Below are 22,622 nucleotides of genomic sequence, written 5' to 3'. Positions count from 1 at the left end.
ATGCACAACCAAAAGGACACCCAATCTTTAGCAACTTTTGGATGTTCTGTATACGATAAAGCCAACATCCACACAAAATGATAGAAATTTTTCTACGGCTACAGATTTTGTTGCAAAAATAAATAAGTAGATTATCTGATTCTACATTAGACGCATTATGCTTCTTAAGAAGTCATCTCAAAACAAAAGCGTAATGTTTCACTTCATAAAAGTTTGGTTTTACATAAATAAATTTATCGGTTATATTTAGCGTCTATTTTTTCCTTGTTTTTAAAGTTATGTACCTATTGAACAGGAATAAACAATGAGTTAAAGTTTCTTGCCCTTTCGATAAATATTATTAACCATATTCCAAATATTATAAGGTTCCCAATATTTTTTTATTTTATTAAAAATTCTCGAGAATTTTCGAGAAATATAGTCTTATTTTTCATTTCTCGAGAAATGAAAAAATTTTGAGAAGCGAAAAATTTTGAGAAGTGAAAAATTTTGAGAAATCAGGAACACTAGCAACGTATCATAGGTGCCCGAGCGGATAATTTCAGTCGACACGATGAAAATAAAGCTATACGTTCGAGAGAGAAAAAAAAATGCGTCTATAAAATTCGAAAACTTGCGACAACAAAATGTTGAACAAAATGTGGATATTTCACATAATGTCCACTGAAATTATGTTCTATTGCAATTTTCTTCAACATTACTTTCTCATTCGACAATTGCGTAAACGAAAATACGTCGGATAACTGTTTCTCTGTTCGAAATGCGCGTACATCTGAAATCATAAGTACCAGCTTAATAATTGAATAAAGTATCACAACTATTTCTAGTATATTTTAGTAAAGAAAGGAAGATTTCAAATTTTTAATTACATCTACTGTGTTATGCAAATTATGCTTTTTAAATGTTACTATTCGAAAGGCATTTGAGATAGTGTTCTCTCAGAGCAATTCCTAAAACAAAGTATGCTATGCTATGAGACAGCAGTTAATTTGATGCATGAAAGTAGCTTGAGTAAGATTTTATAAAAGCAGGTCGAGGTAACAATCTGAAAAGTACATTGAATGATCGTTAAACTTGTACGCAATATTTTCTCTGCTTTACCGTTGTTACCAAAATTGGTAATATACAATAAATTGGAACTATAAAAGATGTGTGTTTTATATGTAAAATAAAGCATTAATATTACTTCAAATATGAAAGCAGTTATTGCGCTTTCTCAAATATATATATGACTTCGTGCACAATATATATAAAATAATTCGTTGATTCAATAATACACATGCACGATATTAAATAAAAAAAAAAGTTACTGCAGTCTTCAGATATTTTTCTAAATACAAAAAGTCACTCCAGTTTTAACTAAGAGTCACCTTTCTCTTTCCATCACCCAAAGAATAATGGATGATTAATTTTAGAATTAATAGAGATTTTAGAAACGTCGTTATTTGATAAAAGACAGTTGTTATTCAATAAATTTATGAACTAAAAGAAAATTTTAATCATATGGTACTTGTAACACGTAGATTACTTCCACGCACGAAAAATACCTGCAACCTAGAGCGATCATTTTTCTAACCAATGAAAACCTTTCACCCGATTGGTGAATGCTCAAGGTTGCCACTGACGCCGAAAGTCTTGAGATATTTTTTGCACACGCACGACGCGTGCTCTTGTGAAATGACACTAATAGACATCCTAACCATGCATGTGGTAGTCCATCGTACACGCGCGACCGTGACCCCACGCATTTTAATGACCAAAGTTTGCGGGCACCGATTTTTCACAATGGCGCCCACAATAATGGAAAATAGTGTTAGGCCTATTAGATCTCTATTAATCACACATTCGGTAATGCGCGGAAGTTTTGACATGTAAAAATAATTTCTCCGTTACATATTTTCGTTACTTTTACCGTGTAATAAATTTCGTCACTAAATTTAAACGATTAGAAGGTCTATTCAACACGTGCTCTTAAAATATATCCAACTTTTTTTTTACTGTTTCATGGTGTAAATGTACGTTCGAAACCGTAGATGTGAAAAATATTGATTAGCTCTCTAAACACTAAGCGAAAATAAAGAACATAAGTAAGGAAGTGACGACACGCCCACCCGAATCGTCCTCATGGCCATGTGTTCATTATGTCCTGGAGACCCAACGAGCTTTTTCCTTTCGCTGCTTCTATTTATTTATAATCTAATTAGAAATATATTTATAATTTAAATAGAAACGAACTCCCAAAAATATATTTAAAAAACAAAGAATTTGTACGAATTCCCGCCGTTTCTATATTTTGTTGCTTTAACCGACTTTATATTCTTGAAAATAATTTAATTTAGAATATCAAGGAAAGTATTTCTTCATCGCGGATAATAAATGAAATGTACGAAATCTGAAAAACACATGAGCAAGATAAAACTTCTCAGTTATCGCGCAAAGGAACCAATGATCAAATATGGAGTATTCCTTTTTCGTGGCTGTTCACAAAATGGCTAAATATATTTACGAGCATCAGAAATATATGGAATTATCTTCAATTAGAAAATAATACTTGGAATACATAAATAAGCACTGGCGTATAATTAATAAATAGTTTATACGAAACAAGAACTCGTTAGTTCGATTGAAATAACTTTAAAAATGGATTATTCCGTGTACACGTGGTTAGTGCATGATGGATAGTATTAACCCTTATGCACAAGGTTACGATGATAATTTTACGATAACTGAATTTTCCAATTTTATTAGACCTCCGAAACGTTCGATTAAGCACATATTACGAGCCCCGAGTAAGAAAATTCCGTCAAAATGATGCATACACCCAGTCTCTCGTTCTTGGCAGCCATATTTGAACACACTCGTGTATCGACCTTCGAAATTCGTTCATTATGTACGGCTTCTTTATTGCACTAACTCAAAAGCATTTGCAAACAAAAATCCGCGGAAAAATAATAGCTAGTAAATATTCACTTCAATGTTAGAATATTATGGTATATCGAGCTGAACTTCGGATCCACGAAACCTTATGAATACAAAATGTCGGAACCACGTTGCGAACAGTAGATATGCCGGAGTCGTGCCTGCTGGGAACGAGGCAGTTCAAAAAATGAACAAAATAATTTTATACATACATTTCGTATTAAGATCGTCCTTGGTCGTTGTCGTTGCATCCGCTTGATCACTTTATGTCACAGTAAGAATAATTTACAAAAAAAAAAATACGTGGCGGAATAAAATCTCTAACTTAAAGCTTTTTCTTCAAGCTTTGGAAGTTTAGCGTGGTAAATGTTTAAAAAATGAAAATTCGTATATATGTATAGACAAAGAGAGAGAAAGAAACGATGCGTGTAAAGGGCGCTCGTTACGATTAAATAAGAAATATATGTACAAATTCTTCGGAATATCGTGAGATATAAGTCTTATAGGAACGGACTGCAGTAAGACGCAATATAATAAGCGTATTCGTTACGTGGTAGTGTATATACATTTAAAAGCTAATAAGTATTAATTTAAATATGTAGTTATGTATAATTATGAATATACAGTTTCTTGATTAAAAAAAATTATAAAAGGAAAAGGGAAATGGGCTAAACGGAGTAAAAATACGCCCGGCTAGCACAGCACGTGCTGGCTACTGGAGGAAATTCGTTGTTCGATGAGGAAAGGAACCGGGATCCTCCCTCCAGCTACACGATCGTCAATGCTCGTGTATCTTCGGTACGTTTCGCGCCTTTTCATACGATGATGTCACCGTCTGGCACGAAGCTCCTTTCGGAGTTCCTGTGGCCAGCGTTTCAATCATTGCGGAAAGACCCGTTCACATTGAAACCGTGCATTCCAATAGACTACAAAATGTCTGTATTCTGGTATATTTTTAATATTTTTATGAAACTATCGAGCCAACAACGACAAAAGAATGCCACACTACCACTTTACTATGCTACTTTTTTGAAGGACCATTGAAGTACGGATATTTGTACACTGCCCTGATTGAAATACCTGGACCAAGGAGATATTTCAAATGTATATTTTACACGACGAGCTAATTTCTATGTTGGAAAAATAATACACAATGTGAACAAGACTTACGTCCTATTCGTTTCACATTTACGTAGTAATCATGAACTTACCCTTCTTTTTGTTACCCATTTTGACGAGTATGCAAGAAAAATTTGATCCGAAAAAAACACACGTTTATACAGTTCTCTTTTAATTTTCCGACTCGATGTAAAGCACTGTTCATAACTTTCTCTAAAGATATTTAAAGATTAGTTATTTCCATCCGTGTTAATATTCACAATGCACTTTTGTCTCTGGTACATTTTGTAGTTCGATAAAATATAAAACGAAAGTCAATCATTTTAAATTAAATATTATTTTTACACATTCGAAACACTCTTTCTCCACTTTCTTGAACAGTTGCGCGTGTATCTGCGCTAATAATGCAAGTACGTAAGTGTAGCATGATGATCTTTGTTCAAAACCATTGCTTTATACACTATTTTTAGAAATATTCAACGTCTTTTGTGGATTTCGTATTAAAAGATAAATATTCCCTGTTTTGCACTTTTCGTAAATTAATGTATTTTGAAACAGAAAATCAAGAAACGAACTATTTAGTCTAAAAAAAAATTCGCGACGTGAGACCGACGTTTAGGACTTGTAACAGAAAGTATGAAACTGAGAGGTTAGAATGAAAGCAAATCGTATTGCGACACCACAGAAATATCCGACGACCCCTGTCAGTAGTATTCGAACGATACAATTACACGACGTTATGTATACGAATACAAAACATTATATATAGAAAAGGGATAGTTCGAAATATTCATGTCGGCTGTTCACACGTGCGTAACTTAAAGATATGTATCACCTCTTACGCGCCTGTACACACGTGTCTATATAAAGGCATCTTCGCGATTGTGTATAGTGTTCATACCATTGTACCTAACAATTTCAGAACTAGGCGAACTCTTCAGATACATACAAAAAAAGTGTAACGACTCAATTGGAAGCTCATGATTATTTACATGCTGAATTACAGACAATGACGACTCTTAAAGCTATCGTGAAAGCAAAGTTCAAACTACGTGGACACGGAGCAAGGGGAGAGAAACTATCTGATTCTCGACAATCAAATCCTAACCTATACCAAGTTGATCTTTTTCGTAATACTCGAATACGATTTTTCTAGAATTAAAGTAATGAACGTAATAAATGTAATTAACCATAATAAACGTTTGTATAAGCATAATAAATTCAAATCACTTTCCACCACTTGCTGCTTGAATGAGCAATAGGTATGTTCATACATTAGTTATGAACATACGCATATTCCTAGACAAGGTTACTTATAAATTCAAGATGAAGTACTACAATATAAGTAACATGATAACAATAAAATATTTAATAGTTGATATTAACGATACCTGAGGTGTACAAATAATGACAGAACGTAATTTATATTTTGAAGAACTGTGCAAAATCAATTAAATCAAATAAGTCTGGATAATATATTTAAGATATTCAATAAGCACTTCTTACTATACTATAGCACTTCTTACTATAAAATGTAAGCAGATGTGCTACAATTTTTTAAATAAAAAGGTTGCAAGTATTCAAAGCTTCAAAAAAGGATCGATCTTTCTTCTTAAGAATATTATATAAATCTAAGTCTTTACAAAGTTATACCTTCCTGATTTATACCATGGAAAAAGTACTTTTTGAAATTTACGCAGCGTAATACAAGTCCTTATTAATTGTAATATTTATACTGACAGTAGATGAAAAAGCAAAGTGTGTGTGATTGCATTATCTTATAGAACAAACATATGGGCTACTGCCATAATGCGATATAAAAAGTTCACTTTTCTTTGTATTATTCATCATTTTAATGAAATCCTAATAAGAACTGTTTTCTGAACTGTACGCATATATGTATCCGATGAAATAAATTGATAGAAAATGTGTTGAAGCAATACAAGAATAAAATGAGAACGATTACAAAATTTTTGATGGACTCACCGTCAGATGATTTTTGTTGTTGAGCTTCACTTCGAGGAGGTTCAGACTCCAGCTTATCAACAGTTGCATCTCCATTGGCTTTCGGATGATGGTCAGTTTGGTTGTGAGCAGGTGTGGGAGTAGCGCCTCTGGAACTGACACTCTTCTCTCTCGTTTTCTTTTCCTTTTGTTCTTTGGCACTCGAATGCAGCTCCGTCGCGACGGCGGGTTGATTATGACTGTGTATCTGAGATTTCCTTCTAGGCGGTGAACTCGATGAATTCTTACTGGATAAATTAGGGAACGGCTCTCTGGCAGGAAGGGGGTTAGCACATGGGGCAGTGGCGGACGGTTTTGGGACCTCCGGAACGTTCGTACTTGGTGTATTCGTTTGGGGAATCGACACCTGTGTGACGGTAGGTGAAGCACTCGTACTCTTCACCTCCTCTTCAGTAACAGTCATCGCGGATAGCTGCGCAGAAATATCATCCTTGTTTAAATTACGTGGAGTAGCCGGCGGCGGTGGTTCCTCAATGACCACACTTTTCATTTCGCCACGAGGTTGAAATTCCTTGACAGGAATTTGGAGTGGTTTAGACTCTCTTTTCACCGCACTAGAGTCTACTTGAGCCACGTTACTAGTGGTACCTAACGACGAGTGACTACACAACGCGGTTACGGTAGGTATATTTTGCGTTGGTGAACTGGTACTACACAGACTGCTCGCATCATTACTAGAACTCGTTTGAGAACTTGGTAAACTTTGCGCTATGTTCTGTGGCATGGGTGTGTTTGATACACTACTAGTCGGTACCGTCGAGTCGGAACTAGACTCATCGGTCGCGACTTGTGTCAGTGTTTTCGCAACCCGCGCCGCAAACTCGGCTTGCACCTCAGCGTCATTGTTCTGTAACAATCACCAATTCTGCGTGATAGACAATGATACAGAGCAATCGAATAAAGATTATGCTTGACAACTAAAAACTGGCTCCAAACTCAAATCATAGGACGAGAAATGAAACCAAATGTACTAGGAGAAATAAAAGAAACGCTGAATACATTATATGCGTCTGTTACCCTCCAGCCATAGCTTCTAATATTTATGACAATATTTTCGTGATAATAGTATTACATACTAAATTAATCTTTTTCATTATAAAATCAATAGCAATCAATGGGAAATGTTTGAATGTAATCCTCTTTAAAAGAAATGTCTTTAAGTAAAATAACTACCCTTTTAGTTAGGATCAACATACAATAGAACAGTCTATACACATCAAAACAGGATATGAAAATGGCAATAAAAATTTATATTTTTGCTAATTAATTACAGGTATTATTGAATCTTGAAAATCCTATAACAAACAATCGAAAGTAGCAATATCACAATAACTATGGCTGTTTGGCACACATACTAATAACATAAACAACTGACTAGAAGAGTACATTATTAATCGCACATTTCTCACCTTATTTATTTATCAAATTCAAAGTGAAATTTAAGGGGGGCTATTTTATGAAACAAATTTAATATTATAAATATGAAACTCTTGTAGTCAATTGTCAAAAAACTAATATTGCAATACAACTCACCTGTGGCTGAGGAGTTTCACGATTGCTAGATTCACCACTCGGAATAGTTTCATTATCTTTATAAATTTCATGACTAATGTTTTTACCAGTAGACGGATCTACTATATCGGTAATAGCATTTTGTCCTCTTGGTTTCCGAGATTTTATCGTACTGTTCGCCGTATTTGTCGCACCACCATTATGTCCTGAGTACACGTCTATAAAGTACGAACAATTATTCACTCTACGCATAATATGCAGTCAGGTAATATAGAAATTATTTATTTCAATAATAATGTAGCAAATACTCGATAAAATTCTAAATATTTAACGAAGCACTCACCACCATACATTTTATATACATTATGCATAACGTACATTACTTTAAACCTTAAACTGAATAAATGACTACTACGGATAGCAGTCAAGCTACTAGAACCTTTAGTCTCTGTTGCTCAGAGAGAACTGAACTGAGAGTAAGCTAAGCAAGAAGGATTTTATGGAACACTCCCGAGTTTAGGGATTTACCTGAACCTCCATACCTGAGCATTAAGATAATATACCATGGACAGGTGAAGATCCTTAAGAAAGGATTCTAAGATCTTAAATCTTCCGTGCCCCCGGAACTTCCGGGTCATAAATAATTCCTTACAACCTTTAAATTTTCGTGGAATTGCGCTTCCGAGATTTATGTCCTCTCTTTCTTTACTTAGAACAAGGGTTCCTAACCTGATGCCTAAACCTTAACCTAAACCCGGCTTACTAAGGAAGGTTACTGTAATCCATCATACTAAAACGCTCGGGGCCGTTTACTATCATGTAAATACGGATGTATGAATCCGTAGGTAACATTTTCATAAAATGAAAGCACAGTTGATTAAATTTTGGACGGTTCCTAAAAATAGTATTTATATCTACTTTTACACTCTAGTAACAAAGTTAAATATTATATGAAGTAACAGTAATAAATGTACAGAGTGTGTCAAAATTATATGTCGTAACACCACTATAGCGTGGAGATCTGCTAAAAAAAAAGCTAGCAGCAAAATTGTCCTCGACCTTGAATTTCACGGTCAAAATTTTTCCCTGCATCGTATATTACTCGTCGCGAGGAACAAAAGTTTCAAAGGAACCCTGGGCTTCAAGTCAATCGTCCTCTAAGAACCGTTGCGCACTGTCGACCATACTCGGCGACCAAATGCAGCGAGTCTTCGAAAGTTGTCAGTATCGTACACAGATCATCAAACAGACTCCTTTTTTTCATATTCTGAAACACCTCCAGGCGTAAATATAACAATTTCTGGTTGTTGCCATCAAGTGCGTACGAGAGCTCTTATCTTGTCTCGTACCTACTGGTCGCCGGTGACCTTTGGTCGACAGTGTGTAAAGGTCCTTAAAAAACGACTTTAAAGTTTCGTAAATTATTTTATTCCATATGTTTACAGGGTGTCCCAAAAATGGTATAAATGTGGAGGGGGTGATTCTACAGAAAATAAGTCGAAAATATACAATAAGTTTTTTTCCATATTGACGCCTCGTTTTCTGAGAAAATAGAGTTTGGAAATTCGGCGAACACGCAGAACTAAACATGTCAGAATCGCATTTTGTATCTATTTCTCACCGAAAAATAGAACATAAGTATAGACAATATTGAAACAACATAGTCATATTCATTTATTTCGTGGATTATTTGGAAACATGGCGTATGAGTTCTATTACTGAAATCCGTATTAATCAGGTTACTTGGGTTACAGATTCTTTGTCTAAACCCAGTATTGCCAGATTAAGACTTGTCTTCCACTCTACCCTTCCCCTTCTACGACGCCATTCCCCACGCTTCCTGGACGGCCCGGTCACGTGACTAATCCGATCCTGGCGAAGAAAGGGTAACTGCATTCCCCTCAATTTGAGTTAATTCCCCCGAGGGAAATTAGGGTTCGAATCCCTGCTCGGAACCTTTATGGGACTCAAATATGTCATGCTCCAGCTACAGTATTCTTTCCGTAGTTTCGAAAAGACTTTTCTAATTTTTCAAAAACTTTTTAAGAACTTTCTTCTTACATATTGGGTTTTCATCAAAGAGACTTTTACCATCACATTGGTCTCTTTTTTCTAATGAAAATAGCACCAAACACGATACAATTACGGCTATAATTACTTGTGTAACAAATGAAATTAAGAATTCGTGTAAATACCCCTACTGAAGGTATTTAGCCCTACTGAGTTTTAATCAGAAAAACGAGAGGAATGTGATAAAAAAACCTTTAATTGCAAAAAAATCAGTTTACACTGGACAATCGAGCATTGGAAGAATGTCGCTTTTTCAGACGAGTCGAAATTTAATTTATTTAGAAATTATGGGAGACAGTATGTAAGACGTACAATTGGCAGAAGATACGAAGTGAAGTATAAAATGCCAACTGTAATATATGGCGAAGGGAATATAAGGTCTGAGGCATCTTTTCCGCTCATGGGGTCGGTCCACTGATAGAAATTAAAGAAAAGATGGACGGTATAATTTTACCGAGATATTTCAGACAAGAATCTAGTACAATACACAGAAAGAAAAATGGTGGAAAACTGAGTCTTTCAACAGGATAACGACAAATATCAAAAGTGGTTAAACAATGCTAATTTTCCAAAAATATAAAAGTTTTGACGTGGCCTGCTTAATACCCGGATATTACTCCAATTGAACATTTATGCGGAGCTGAACTAACGCGTAAATAAATTTACACATCGAAACAAGACAGAATTATATGAAGCTTTAAAAAAAGAATGGAATAAAATTCCTTTAGACGTTATTTCTAGATTAATCGACACCATGCCACGACGCAGTGCTGCTGTCATCTGTGCGAAAGGCATGGCTACAAGATACTAACAATAGTGCACAATAAAATAAATGTTAACTCTATTATATTATAAGATTTCTTTTGTGAAATGACGTAGCCAGAAACTTTAGCACAGGCTAGTTTACTAATTTTGTAAACAAGCATACATCCAATGATAAACGGTGCTTATCTCCTGTATTATTTCTCTTTATTTGTGATACCCTTTTACCCGATATTAGTGAAAATTCTTTTAGATTTCGCTTTTGGAATATAAACCAAAAAATGTAACTGGCCGGAAACTTTTATTCGCAATTGTATATGGATTCTTTTTATAAGTAATGAGCTTTTCATGGGAAATATGTTACCTCTTACTTTAAGTATTGCACTATTATAATAATACATTACATTATTAAGTATTCAGTATTACATTATTATTATTATTATTATTATTATTATTATTATATGTATGTCTAACATGTATATACAGTGTGTCCCACCTCATTCTGTCACTCGTAATAACTTTGTTATTTATACAGATACAAAAAAATGTTTGCAGAGAAAGTTCTCGTATTTGGAGGGGGACATAGTGTGGGTGAAGATCTCACCTCAAGATCATATTTTCCGAGGTCTTACTAACAGTAGTCTTTTTAAATGGAATGACCTACATTTTGTATCATGAATCGATAGAGTATCAAATTCTGTGTACAAATGTATTGACCTTCATATGTCCTGAATCTAATAGTTAACGAGACATTATCGAAATCCTTTTCAATTCGTACCTACTATCTGTAAGCTGAACTTGAATGTGTTAAGTACACATGGAAAATTATTTCGATAATATTTCGTTAACTATTAGATTTAGGATATATGAAAGTCAATACATTTGTACACAGAATTTGATACTCTCTTCATTCACGATACAAAAGGTAGGTATTTCCATTAAAAAAAAAAAAAAAGTGTTGAAACAAGATCTCGGAAAATATGACCTTCAGATGACCTTTACCCACACAGATTTGTCCCCCTCCAAATACGATAACTTTCACTGCAAACATTTCGTTGTATCTGTATACATAACAAAGTTATTAAGAGTGGCAGAGTTAGGTAGTGCTCGTAATGTGACTTCAAATAAATCGTAAATTATTCATCATAAAAAATAATGTTTGAAATAAAAATTATATGGTTTTGAGGGGCGCATGTAGTGCTCTAATTGTTTTGTCACTACTTTGTTTTTTTTTCCTTTCGAGATATTAAGAGATCTTTATTTCTTTTAAATGAAATACTTAACATTCCTTATCGAATTTAAATAAAGCATGAATTTTTAATTCAAAAAGTATGAAAAGGCAAAGACTCTGAACTCAATACTTTATATAATAGACTTAGTTTTACATGTAGAATCACCTTCTGGCTAGTTATGCCACGATTTACGAAACACCCAGTACATATTTTTTATTTTTAAAATGCTTATAACTTACCAGTCTGAGAAAGAGATATACCCATTGCAGGTAAAGGCTGGGCCTGTTGCGTAGACTGCTGAATCGTACCTTGTGGTACAACTGGGGCTCCTTGGGTACCGGCCAGCGGGCCTGTAACATGTTGTGCCCCTCCAGTGACAGCACTTGCACCTGCTCTACTTAAACTTAACTGTGGATTTGCAGGTTGACCAGGCCAATAATCTATAAAAACAATGAATAGTAATAGTAATAGTAGCTAATATCGTTACTTGTCATTGTACAACTATGCTACGATGCTACAGTAGTACTTACAAGGTTGATGAACTGGAGTTGCTGTGGGTGTGCTATATCCAAACATATGTTGTGCCGTAAGAATGGCTGAATTTTGAAATGGTGCAAAATATGATTGATTTTGATGAGTTTGATGCCTCTGAGGTGGACCACCAAACTAAAAGTACAATAAAACTTGTTACGCTTATGATCATTGATGATATCAACAATAAATGTGATAACTGTTTATAAACTAATCCTAGTTTAATCATAAATACCAAGGCTATATTGTCCTTTCCTTATTAAACGAATAATATAAATGATGCACAGCAAGAAATATACGTTGTCGTTACTTAACTAGTCCTTGAAGGGGTATTTGACTGTTCATGGGGTATACAGATTGCTGATGTGGGCCAGGATGAATATTTGGGGGGACTTGAAACATTGCCCCGGTTTGAACTGGCAAACCACCCGGATGATATAGCGTTGTTGGTTGCCCTCCACCTCCACCAACACCCGACATCCCTACTACCTGTGCACCAGAACCTCCTTGACCACCCCTGTGGCTAATACCTCTTGGTTGTTGTGGTCTTGCACCTTGTGGGTAATAACCCTGAAATTGATAAACATATTAATAAGCATGGCTCCAACTATGGATTGGATTTCATATTCTGAGTTGAATAATTGCTGTACGAGACAATTTTTTTTCTCTTAAATTCACAGCCATTTTGTTGAGCCGATGAGTCATGCGGATGTGGACATGGGTGGACAGTTTTAATCAGATAAAAAAAGAAATAAAAATACATAAAATTATATGAACAATATACCGTCATTTCAGGGGCTCCGCTTTTGTTTAATTGTAATGTTACGGGCAACGTGTTAAATAATTGATACTCACTTGCGAGGTCGGCCTCGTTTGCGTCGGCCCATATACTTGTGATAGAGGTTGCGACTGAGGTTGTAGGTGGGCCTGTTTTCCCATTTCCTGCGGCGATGGGGTATGCACGGGGGGTGTGGTAGTCGGTGCCGGACCTTGCGGCTGTTGTGACTGTACCCCGGGTGCTGGGGTTTGGGATGGTACTTGCCCTCCAGCAGGACCTCCTGGCGGTATACCTGCCGCCGATTGTCCTATGGACTGTAAACCGCCGAGTGGTGGAGGTCCTCTACCCCCAGGTACTCCTACACTACCCCCTCCCCCGCCCACCTGGCCCCCTGGTTGGGTGCCGTAATTTTGTCCAGACACATGAAAGTCTGATCCTAAAAACATAAGAACACCGATAAATTAACATTTTGAAATCTCGTGTCACATATACATATGTAATTTCATTGAAGCACCGATTATCGGCCAGTGTCACGTATACGTGAGTTCACAGACTCTACGGTTACGGTTAACGGCCAATGTTGCGTACAGTAGTTTATTTGCGTGCCTGTGTTTGCTGGTTCCTATAGCATATTCGGTATAATTTGATTGTATGAATTTAGAGATAACATCTCGTGCTAGGTTTAAATAATTATAGAAATAACACCGACTAATGGACAGTAAGTCACAATAAAATAAAATATATCGATTTATTTTGTACCTGTTTCGTTCGTAATATAACACTATTTGCATAATTAGCACATTTAAATATTTACACGGATATACTAATTGTTTTAGTAACCCCGTGCACAGAGTTTAATTTGCCCGTGTATATGGGGTAATACAGCTTGCATTAAATACATATAAAAAACTTTTCTGCATTCTCAAGGTCGCTTTGAAGTTATCACGAGTTGATTGTTCAACAAGTACTTGCGCTAACGAGAGACTTGCACGCGCGTACGTTGCATATGTGATAGTATCGAAATTAGAAAATGCGAATGTTGCACAGTTATTTCACTCAAGAAAAAAAAAAAAATAAATAAATAAATACAGTAATCAGTAATTCACTGAAGAAATAAAAATATTAATCACTTCTGCATAAACCCACCCGAATTAATTATACTTGTCACGAACATCTGTACAGTTTGCTCGATTATTCAAGTAAGTTTTTATGCTCGGCATGAAACGAAAAATCTGGTAATAAAAGGAACCAGCACCATCTTATGTTTGTGTCTCGTATGCATTTTATCCGCGACCGAGGTAATCATTCATTGGAATAGCATCAACGATTGTTACGCAGCACATAATGTCAATAAAGCAATCCCATCATTCATTAGCATAGTGTACCTATAACACCTATCAGAGCTATCCGTTTCAAGAATGCCGAAAATAAAGAAAATAAAACTGATCTCTATTGCGCCGTCAGATTCGCATACGCGTGATACTATATACTTTATTGGCGTGCTGTGCTTGCCGTTCGGCCGTTAAATGAATTACTCGTGAAAGCGATTATGCGTGGAATTGCAGACATCGTTTGACACGTCGTCGCCGTCCGAGAGATGCCAGAGAGCGCAATCAGTTCGAAAATACCGTGTCGTCGGAATTAAAAGTCGTTCGCTGCGAGAAATCGCGAGATTCGAACAGTGAACCGCGGTAACAGCGAAAGATTCACGCGAAAACTGTTTTTTTTTACCACATGCCACAAACTTATCAAAAAATACGTTAAGAGAATAGGGAGAGACAGAGGAGTAAAACAAATATGGAGAATTCGTCGCTCACCGTTGAAAATCGCGTCACGGAGCTGGCTATAGTTTTTCGTCAAGCAAACCTTTGAACTATTCGAACGAACAGATCTTTACAACGATGTAACCATCGGATGACAGCAGGGCTCGAACGTGAGCAAAGAAACCGAGAGGACGGCCTCGCGAACGGCCATCTTTGCACATGTGGGCAGGGACCGGAGCAGTGCTGCTATCTGTAGTCCCGTAAGTGCATTGATTGCCACGAAAGGGGGGCGAGGCCGAACTCCATCGCCAGGATCGTATTAAGTACCACGAAAACATGTAAATTGTAGGTTACAGAATAACTTTCAGATATTAGAACATTCACTTACGTACATGATGAATTAATACGCATCGTAAAGTCATTTATCACGGCTAGTTGTGTGTGGGTATAACGAAATCAAGAAATTGGACGAAATTTTGCATTAACATTTTACTCGAGATCGTTTAACAGGAACAGAGCCGTAACCTGCGCCTTGAACGATTCTTGCATTATTTAGTTGATAATAATTTCTCTTTCTGAAGTATTCTTTACAATGCATTAGGTGATCTCATTAATAGAGAATTATATTCCTACGGACGAGACAATGAGAGATATTGTCATTCTCATGCACTATCACGTACTTATGACGTGTATATTAGTAGGCAAATGTATACATTTATGATGACTGATCTAAGACATGCGCTCGCGCGCGCGCGTGTGTGTGTATCAACATAGTGAAGGAACGTGGCCTGGAAAATTCAATCCAGAATGCAATACGTCATTTCCGGTGCCAATTCCCTCCCTCTCTGACTCTGTCTTTTCCACTCCCCTACTTCCACCAATAAATCTCGACATGATGTGCGGAAACGATGAGAAGTATATTCTCGTAGTTTGATTTCAACTGTAAGCGATTAATACGCGAACTAGACGATTTTAAAATAGTACTACAAATTTTTTATCTCGAAAGGAACAGTCGAAGCATGCTTGCAGATAATGCACGTGAAAGTCGAAGTGAGGTTAGAACGAATCATACATCGGCCACGTGGCGAGCAGTACATGCCAACGCTAACGTGTGAAAGTGATAAACGTAGAAAAATATGTTCTGACGTTGTACGTGATACTGTGGTTATTATTACAGTGTCGTATATAATAAGACAACATAATGATACTGTGAAATTAATTTTTATAATAGTGGTACACAACAAAATATAAAATTTGCAACAATGTCTGGTATCTTGAGATTCTAGGAAACATATCGATAGAAGTAAATTGATACATTACCGAGACGTCTACATAATACTAAAGCACCAATGATAAGATATTAAATAAATTGCTCGCATTTATCGTCTCTTTATTGAAATGTAGATAGAGTAGAGCTTGTAACACATACACCTTTTACTGTTGGCACACACTACTTATCATGTACTCGCGTACTTATGGACAGTTACAAGTCTCTGTGCAAAATAATTCCGTCAACGACTAGATTACGAATGATAAGCAAAAGTAATACAACTGAAGTTAAACGTTTGAAAAAAAATGTGTGGTGTATCTTTGAATGCGGTATTCCAATGTTATCTACGTAAGCTGTTTATTGAAATAGTATCGTGTTGTCGTCATAGACAATAAATTCATTTGCTTAAAAAAATCAGAATTCTCACTATCAGAGTAATTAGTAAACTAATTTATGAAATAAACCGAGCAAATGTATTATATCTGAAAAAGTAATTGCCGGGTATTATCTACAATGGATAACGCGAAAATTGCCACAACAGACGACTTATATAAAATATAAATTAACTTAATATACACATGTATTTTTTTTTTATAAATGTCCCAATGGAAAATTGAACAGAAAAATATATATGTACTCTCCACCGTGTATGAAAAGTATACTATAACCGTGTAAATTGTTAACCGATATTTTGTATATTTAAAAACATTGTGATGTTGTAACGTGAAATAGGAAAGAAGAAAAAAATAATATTATACGAATGATACAACGCGTCTACAGTTGCACGAAAACAAAGTATATTTTGCGAGGAATGCGGAAAGAAACGATCGTTAAAACGGCGATAAATTTTTCGAATAACTACCGAAATAACTGTTATCGCTAGAACTCCTTAAAACGTTTTATCAGAGCAGAGGGTAACGTTGACGAAACGTGTCAAGCAAGAGGAAAGAATCGAACGTACCTTCGCAACTGTACAAGGTAGAAAGCATTTTATCGATTGACCTATTTCGTGAATTGTCTACAATGCCGCTCAGGGGCGCTAAGGACTAACCTAAATACTAAGCTGTCCGATATATCGATACGGTAACCGTTCGTAGATCACGAGAGTATTTAACATCGGAGACTTCTCCTAGCGACACTGATTACCCAGGTACAAAAGGACAATAGAGTAGCTGAGAACTTACATTAACACTTTGACTGCCAAACTAGGAACCTCAAAAATTCCATAAAATCAAAGTAAGTTTTTTAATGAAATAAAAATTGAAAGAAATTAAATGTATGATATTGAGTTGTCCTCCAACTTCCTTGCATTTCACAGATCCTAATCAAATTTGGTACGATGAATGTATCAACGTAAAAATTCATTTTAAAACGTGGATAAATAATTCCGTCACCCACATATGGGTGACATGGCAGTCAACGTGTTAACGGAAGTCAGAAATATTTTTAAAGGTAACAAAAACAGTGTAGAATTTATGACTCTACAATTGTAAGAAATGACCGTAGTTGTTTGAGCTCTTCGTAGGTCATAATTCCAGAGACATGTATAAGTAATTGAAGGTAAGAAAGCTGATCGGTTTCTGGTTTTAAACAATAGATAATAGGAGATAATTCCCTGTTATCCGATTGTCGATAGTGTCCTTGAATTTAATATTACCGGTACAAAAAATACGAGATAAAACTTTTGTAGGAGAATAGCAAATTTGACATTTCCATCAGGGGGATATTGTAAACTTATTTTCGCGGAGATTATTTAGTACAACTCGAGAGCTTGGCCGTATGTCTGCAAATAGACTGAAACGGTTCGACTCCTGACAGATAGGGCACCAGGTCAAATTAACTACTTCCAGTGTGCTCGAAAATAACGGGCTGCGTGTATGCGCATTTCTTTTGTACGCACAGGTGTACGACACTTATACGCGTATGCTGTTATACATATGCACAGGTAAGCAATGAATGACCGATACGGATCGAGATAAAAAGCAAGCCTCGAGTAGTTACCGACCAATTTTAGCCAACTGCTACACAGTTCAAGTCGAGTTACGAAATTTTGTTTCCATTGTATTATCCAAAGTAAGAAGGTAGGCACTGATACAAATACATATTCAGGATAAATGAAAACGAAACAGACTGAAATGTAAATTCGAGACAGTGCTTCCATTGGTCACGAAAATGTATGTCCATGATGGAGCAAATCAACATTTCGCTCTCATGTAAATAAAGTTCATGCAAACATTTGTTTAAAAGCGGTAGAAATGTGCGGCTGCTTAATTTCTGATAATTAACGAAATAATTGTAAAACAGAAAATACTTGGAAAAATGTTACGTAGTTAGCAAAATATAGCAGACACGTTCTAATATAACAGTACTAATTATTATACTTTCAGTGTTTTATTAAGTAATAAATCCTCTGTTACAAATTCCTGGATAAACTTGAGAAGTTCGAAAATTGCACTGAAAAAAAGAAGAAAAACGATGGCAAAACGAAAGGATTTTAATTAAAAATTTTTTGAAAGGATAAACATCTTCGAATTATCAGACAATACCAGTTTCAACCAATACCGTGCAACCATTGGATAAAAAATTTAACCACCAGGAAACTATAATATTGAATCAAGTGTTGCAATAAACGTGGACATATCGCAACACGTGCACCCGTTCTGAGAATGTGACTAGCCTGCCGTCTTCACGCTAGAAGCAACAAAAGAGAAGAATATACGCGCGTCAAGGTCAACGTTCAGTTTTTCTACAGACGTTCAGCAATGAACCGTAGGTTTCGCATATACCACATTGTCGGTCAACGAAAGTTTACCATCAGACACACCGATTAATTAATATAAGACAAGACTCCACAATTCCAGGAGCGTACAATAAAGCAGGACTATGAATGAAAATACTCATGTTTTTGGAAAATCTTTTCATCGAAACAGAAAAACAGTAATTGTAATTATCCTCGTTAAATGTATACGGTAATCTTGATCGTTCCGTTTCCCATCGATATTCGTACTTACTAGCGTTCGCAGTGACCACGCGATACTGAGGCGGTGCTTGTTGATGTTGGGTCTGCTGCTGTTGTTGTTGTTGATGACTCAGATGGTTAATGTTGACGGTCAGTTGATGATGGCTCAGCTGATGATTCAAATGGGGACTCGGCGAGGGTGGTGGCTGATGGGCCGGATGCACGTGGTGATTGTGACCTGGCTGCGGGTTTTGTGGATGGGGGGCCGAAAGGTGATGATGATGATGGGGTCCCCCACAATGTGGCAGGAGACAGTGCATAGGTCCTACGCCAACGGCAACACCCACTGCGCCCTCCTTCGAGACGCCATATCTCGAAACCATTCTTCTTGATGTAAATTTTCTTTTTTATCCAGTGTTAGCGGCGCGTCTTGGCCGAAACAATTGACCGAATACCGAATGAAATGACGCGTGGACAAGCTATTTCTTTTCAAATAACGATCATGTCAAGGTCTAACGAACAATTAGTTGGGAACGTGCTCATTAGCAACGAGAGAGTGCACAAAGAAGACTAAAATCTATGATCGTTTTTTTTTTGTATTAGAATTTGTCGGTTTATTTAGTTTTCTTTCTGGTTTATTTCGTTTCGAGTATTATTCGTTCGATCATGTTACCAAGTTGCTGCGCGACTGTAAAAGCACGCTGCCGTTCAGTTTAGTGATAATTACTCGTTTGACAATCTCGAATAGGTATTGCCAGTTCCGACGTATTGAAAACAACAGACAACAGTGCCGAAGGGTTTATCGGTATGTTACCAACACTGTCTCCGTTGTCCATGGAGTTCTCAATCGGCAATGCTGCACCATGATGTCATCGTCCACTTGATCAGCGAACGCAACAAAGACCCTTACAAATGGAGCTTGTGTATCATAATAGTTGAATATGCCCTATAGTTAACAGGGTTCGTTAAATCTATGAAGACACTGGCAGTTTCGTTGATTCCTTTTCTTGAAATATATCTTCAGCGTGTACGTGTTCGTGTTTTCGTTGAATTCCGTTCGTCCAAGTTAAATTTCCTGTTCGAGAAATCACTGTGTTGTATTGCGGATTTCACTTGTTACCGTGTAAAACGCATTTTGCATTTGTTTCCTTTTTTATTTTGTTTCTTTATCTTTTTTTATGCGAACGAATAATTTCGATGATCAGAGAGAAGAACGTAGAGCGAATCGTTTGACGGATGATAATTCGATTGGATCCGTGCAAAAATTCGAATAAACGACGAAAATTTCCGAACGAAAGAAATAGTGTCTTGGCCAGTATTAATGAGACGATCGATCGATAGTCACCGAATTTTCCTGCCTCAAACGTGTTTTATAGACAAAGTGTCTGTACACGCGATGATCCGAGAACAACATTTTCAACGGACACTTTTATGTTTTAAAAAATCGATACTACAACTTCACACATCGCATACTATCATTGGAAATGAAAAAAAAAAACACCGTTTCACTGTGTAGTTAATTTTCGGCTCGAATATGCCGCGCCACCATATTGTTTTTGTATCGTGTCGATGCACGCGATATTCCTCTTGACGCACTAACTCTCGCACTCAACTGTCAAAACTCGTCAGCATGGAGATGCACAAAGGTAGGAGGACACGTTGGAAACGGACGGACTATCGTACCTCTTGCATGCCAAAATCGATATTTAAGGCTCGACCGGCGTCTCCCTCTTCGCACCGCCCACTCCTACCACGAGAAACTTCCTGTTCATGGAGCGCATACAGGTTATGTCTGACGAGGATGCATCCGTGAACGAAATCAGCGGCGGCACACGAGCCCCGTCGTTTCGCTAGCTGGGCTCCTCCGAATTTTCTTCTTTGCGCGTCCCTTCTTCCCTATTGGATCGCTAGGGGGAAGTCTCGCGAGACCGATGATCGGAGGTATTCGGCCGCGTGCCGAAAAGTACCGAGTCCCGCGTTCTATGTATGTAGTTCTCTCCGTAGCGAGATTTACGGGAACGATAAAAAGTTGTGTAGGGTGAACGAGCGAAAACCGCTCGCGAGACGATGATCACACGGCACACCGGTCCCGTAACACTACAGAAACTCGACGGCACGCGCGTCGGACATTCAAAAACTCCTATGCAGTTATATCGAGCGTACGCAGACTATTGAAACGGCGTCAAGTCGTTCCTAGGTTGCGTGAGATTCTTTCACAGATACACCATGAGGTTTTCCACACGATGTTGCCCTTCCGTTTCAAGAATCTTTATTTCGCGGCAATACACAGAAACGTTAGTATGTGTATTCCGTTAACTCTGTATTATGCGTATGTATTATGTTAACTCGGGTAAGGAAGAAGTAAATCAACGATCGACGTGAAGACGAGCGTACCCTTTTGCAAGGGACGCGGCGTAGACTGATGCAGGCTAGTCCTTCTCGCACGACCTACGAATCGCGACCCGTGGCCCCCTACCCGTTTCGCTCTGCAACTAAGGAGTGACAGGATCGTCTGTTTGCCTCGAATGTACCCTTTGCTATTTTCGAACTTGAAACTCTAACTATCCTAAAGTTAGAGCTCCACGCTTTAGAAGGACATCATTAAACTAACTTTGAGCATTAGAGAACGAGAATTACATATTTTCTTCTGCCAACGGAGATCAGTTGGCAGGAATATTTCAAATATTATAGGAAGAATTTTTTCGGATTATTATGTACTATATCGTTAAAGAGAACTTATTGGAACAGAAAACATTCTATGATAAATCATTTGAATGTTATCATTGGTATTGTTGTTTAAGTAATTCGTAATTTTTTTTTTTTTTGGTGAAATTATTGTCTTCAATTGATTTATATGGTATAAACCACGATACGTGGTCAAACATGATATGATTTTGTGAATTCAAAAATATTCTGAAAATGAAACATTATATACGTTAAGTACATGTATCGCGGTACGGTCCTGGATAGTAGTCAAACACCAAACCCACACCGAGTCGAAGGTACAGCCGCGTGCGCAGACTAGTGGACAGAGTGCAAAGCCCTGCGCATGCGTAATGGACGTCGACATGGCAGACCCTTCAACTCGCATGAATGCAGTAGGCGCAGCCCCACGACACTCGAGGGTAAGGTGACGTGCAGCCTTGTGCATGCGCGCGTATAGTCTATTCGCCTTAACGTCGTCACGAGATGTCACACCCGTTTGTTTGTACTTCGTAGTACATACAGTACATATCGAATAAGCTCTTGAAATAAAATAAATGCTGTATATACACATATTACCGTTTTAACGTTCCTAGAAATTTACGTATTTATTTTCCAAATTACTTTTAACCAATTAATTAATATCGCAATTTTCTGTACATGAAAAATTCAATAAATAATTTACAGCACATCTGCAGGACAATTTAGATTGCAATATTTTTCATTAATTACTTGTTTCTTTAAATGTAGGAACTGTTAACAAATTTTATGAATCATGTTTGAGGGTCAAGTAGAACTTAGTACACCACAATTTGACGCCAGTGTAATTCATGTGAATGAAAACGCAATGGCGTAACCTTCGTCGTACGGTGAAAAATTCTTACGAAAATGTAATAAAAGAACGAATCTCTTAGAAATTCTTTTATAAAGAATAATTCGATCTAGATATCTTAAAAAAATTTACATTGTTCTGTTTCAT

The 22,622-nt window shown here is 36.8% G+C and overlaps 1 protein-coding gene across 3 annotated transcripts in view; it reads right to left on the bottom strand.

Moving 5' to 3' along the window:
* The window catches only part of Eif4g (eukaryotic translation initiation factor 4 gamma), a 48,966-nt gene that overhangs the window by 10,405 nt on the left and 15,939 nt on the right, over nucleotides 1-22,622 (bottom strand). For 2 of the 3 annotated variants that reach the window (XM_076790594.1, XM_076790595.1), the window contains exons 2-7: nucleotides 13,026-13,384; nucleotides 12,486-12,740; nucleotides 12,170-12,305; nucleotides 11,879-12,079; nucleotides 7,597-7,793; nucleotides 6,025-6,910 (exon numbers count right to left, since the gene is read on the bottom strand). In XM_076790594.1, the coding sequence (XP_076646709.1) occupies nucleotides 6,025-6,910; nucleotides 7,597-7,793; nucleotides 11,879-12,079; nucleotides 12,170-12,305; nucleotides 12,486-12,740; nucleotides 13,026-13,384 (2,034 nt within the window). Of the gene's footprint in view, nucleotides 1-6,024; nucleotides 6,911-7,596; nucleotides 7,794-11,878; nucleotides 12,080-12,169; nucleotides 12,306-12,485; nucleotides 12,741-13,025; nucleotides 13,385-18,992; nucleotides 19,379-22,622 lie in introns of those variants that run through there. The other variant, XM_076790593.1, reaches the window with a different exon arrangement.

Source organism: Halictus rubicundus, chromosome 7 (assembly GCF_050948215.1).
Source record: "Halictus rubicundus isolate RS-2024b chromosome 7, iyHalRubi1_principal, whole genome shotgun sequence".
Taxonomy (NCBI): Eukaryota; Metazoa; Arthropoda; class Insecta; order Hymenoptera; family Halictidae; genus Halictus; species Halictus rubicundus.
This window is presented reverse-complemented; position numbering and strand designations above follow the sequence as displayed.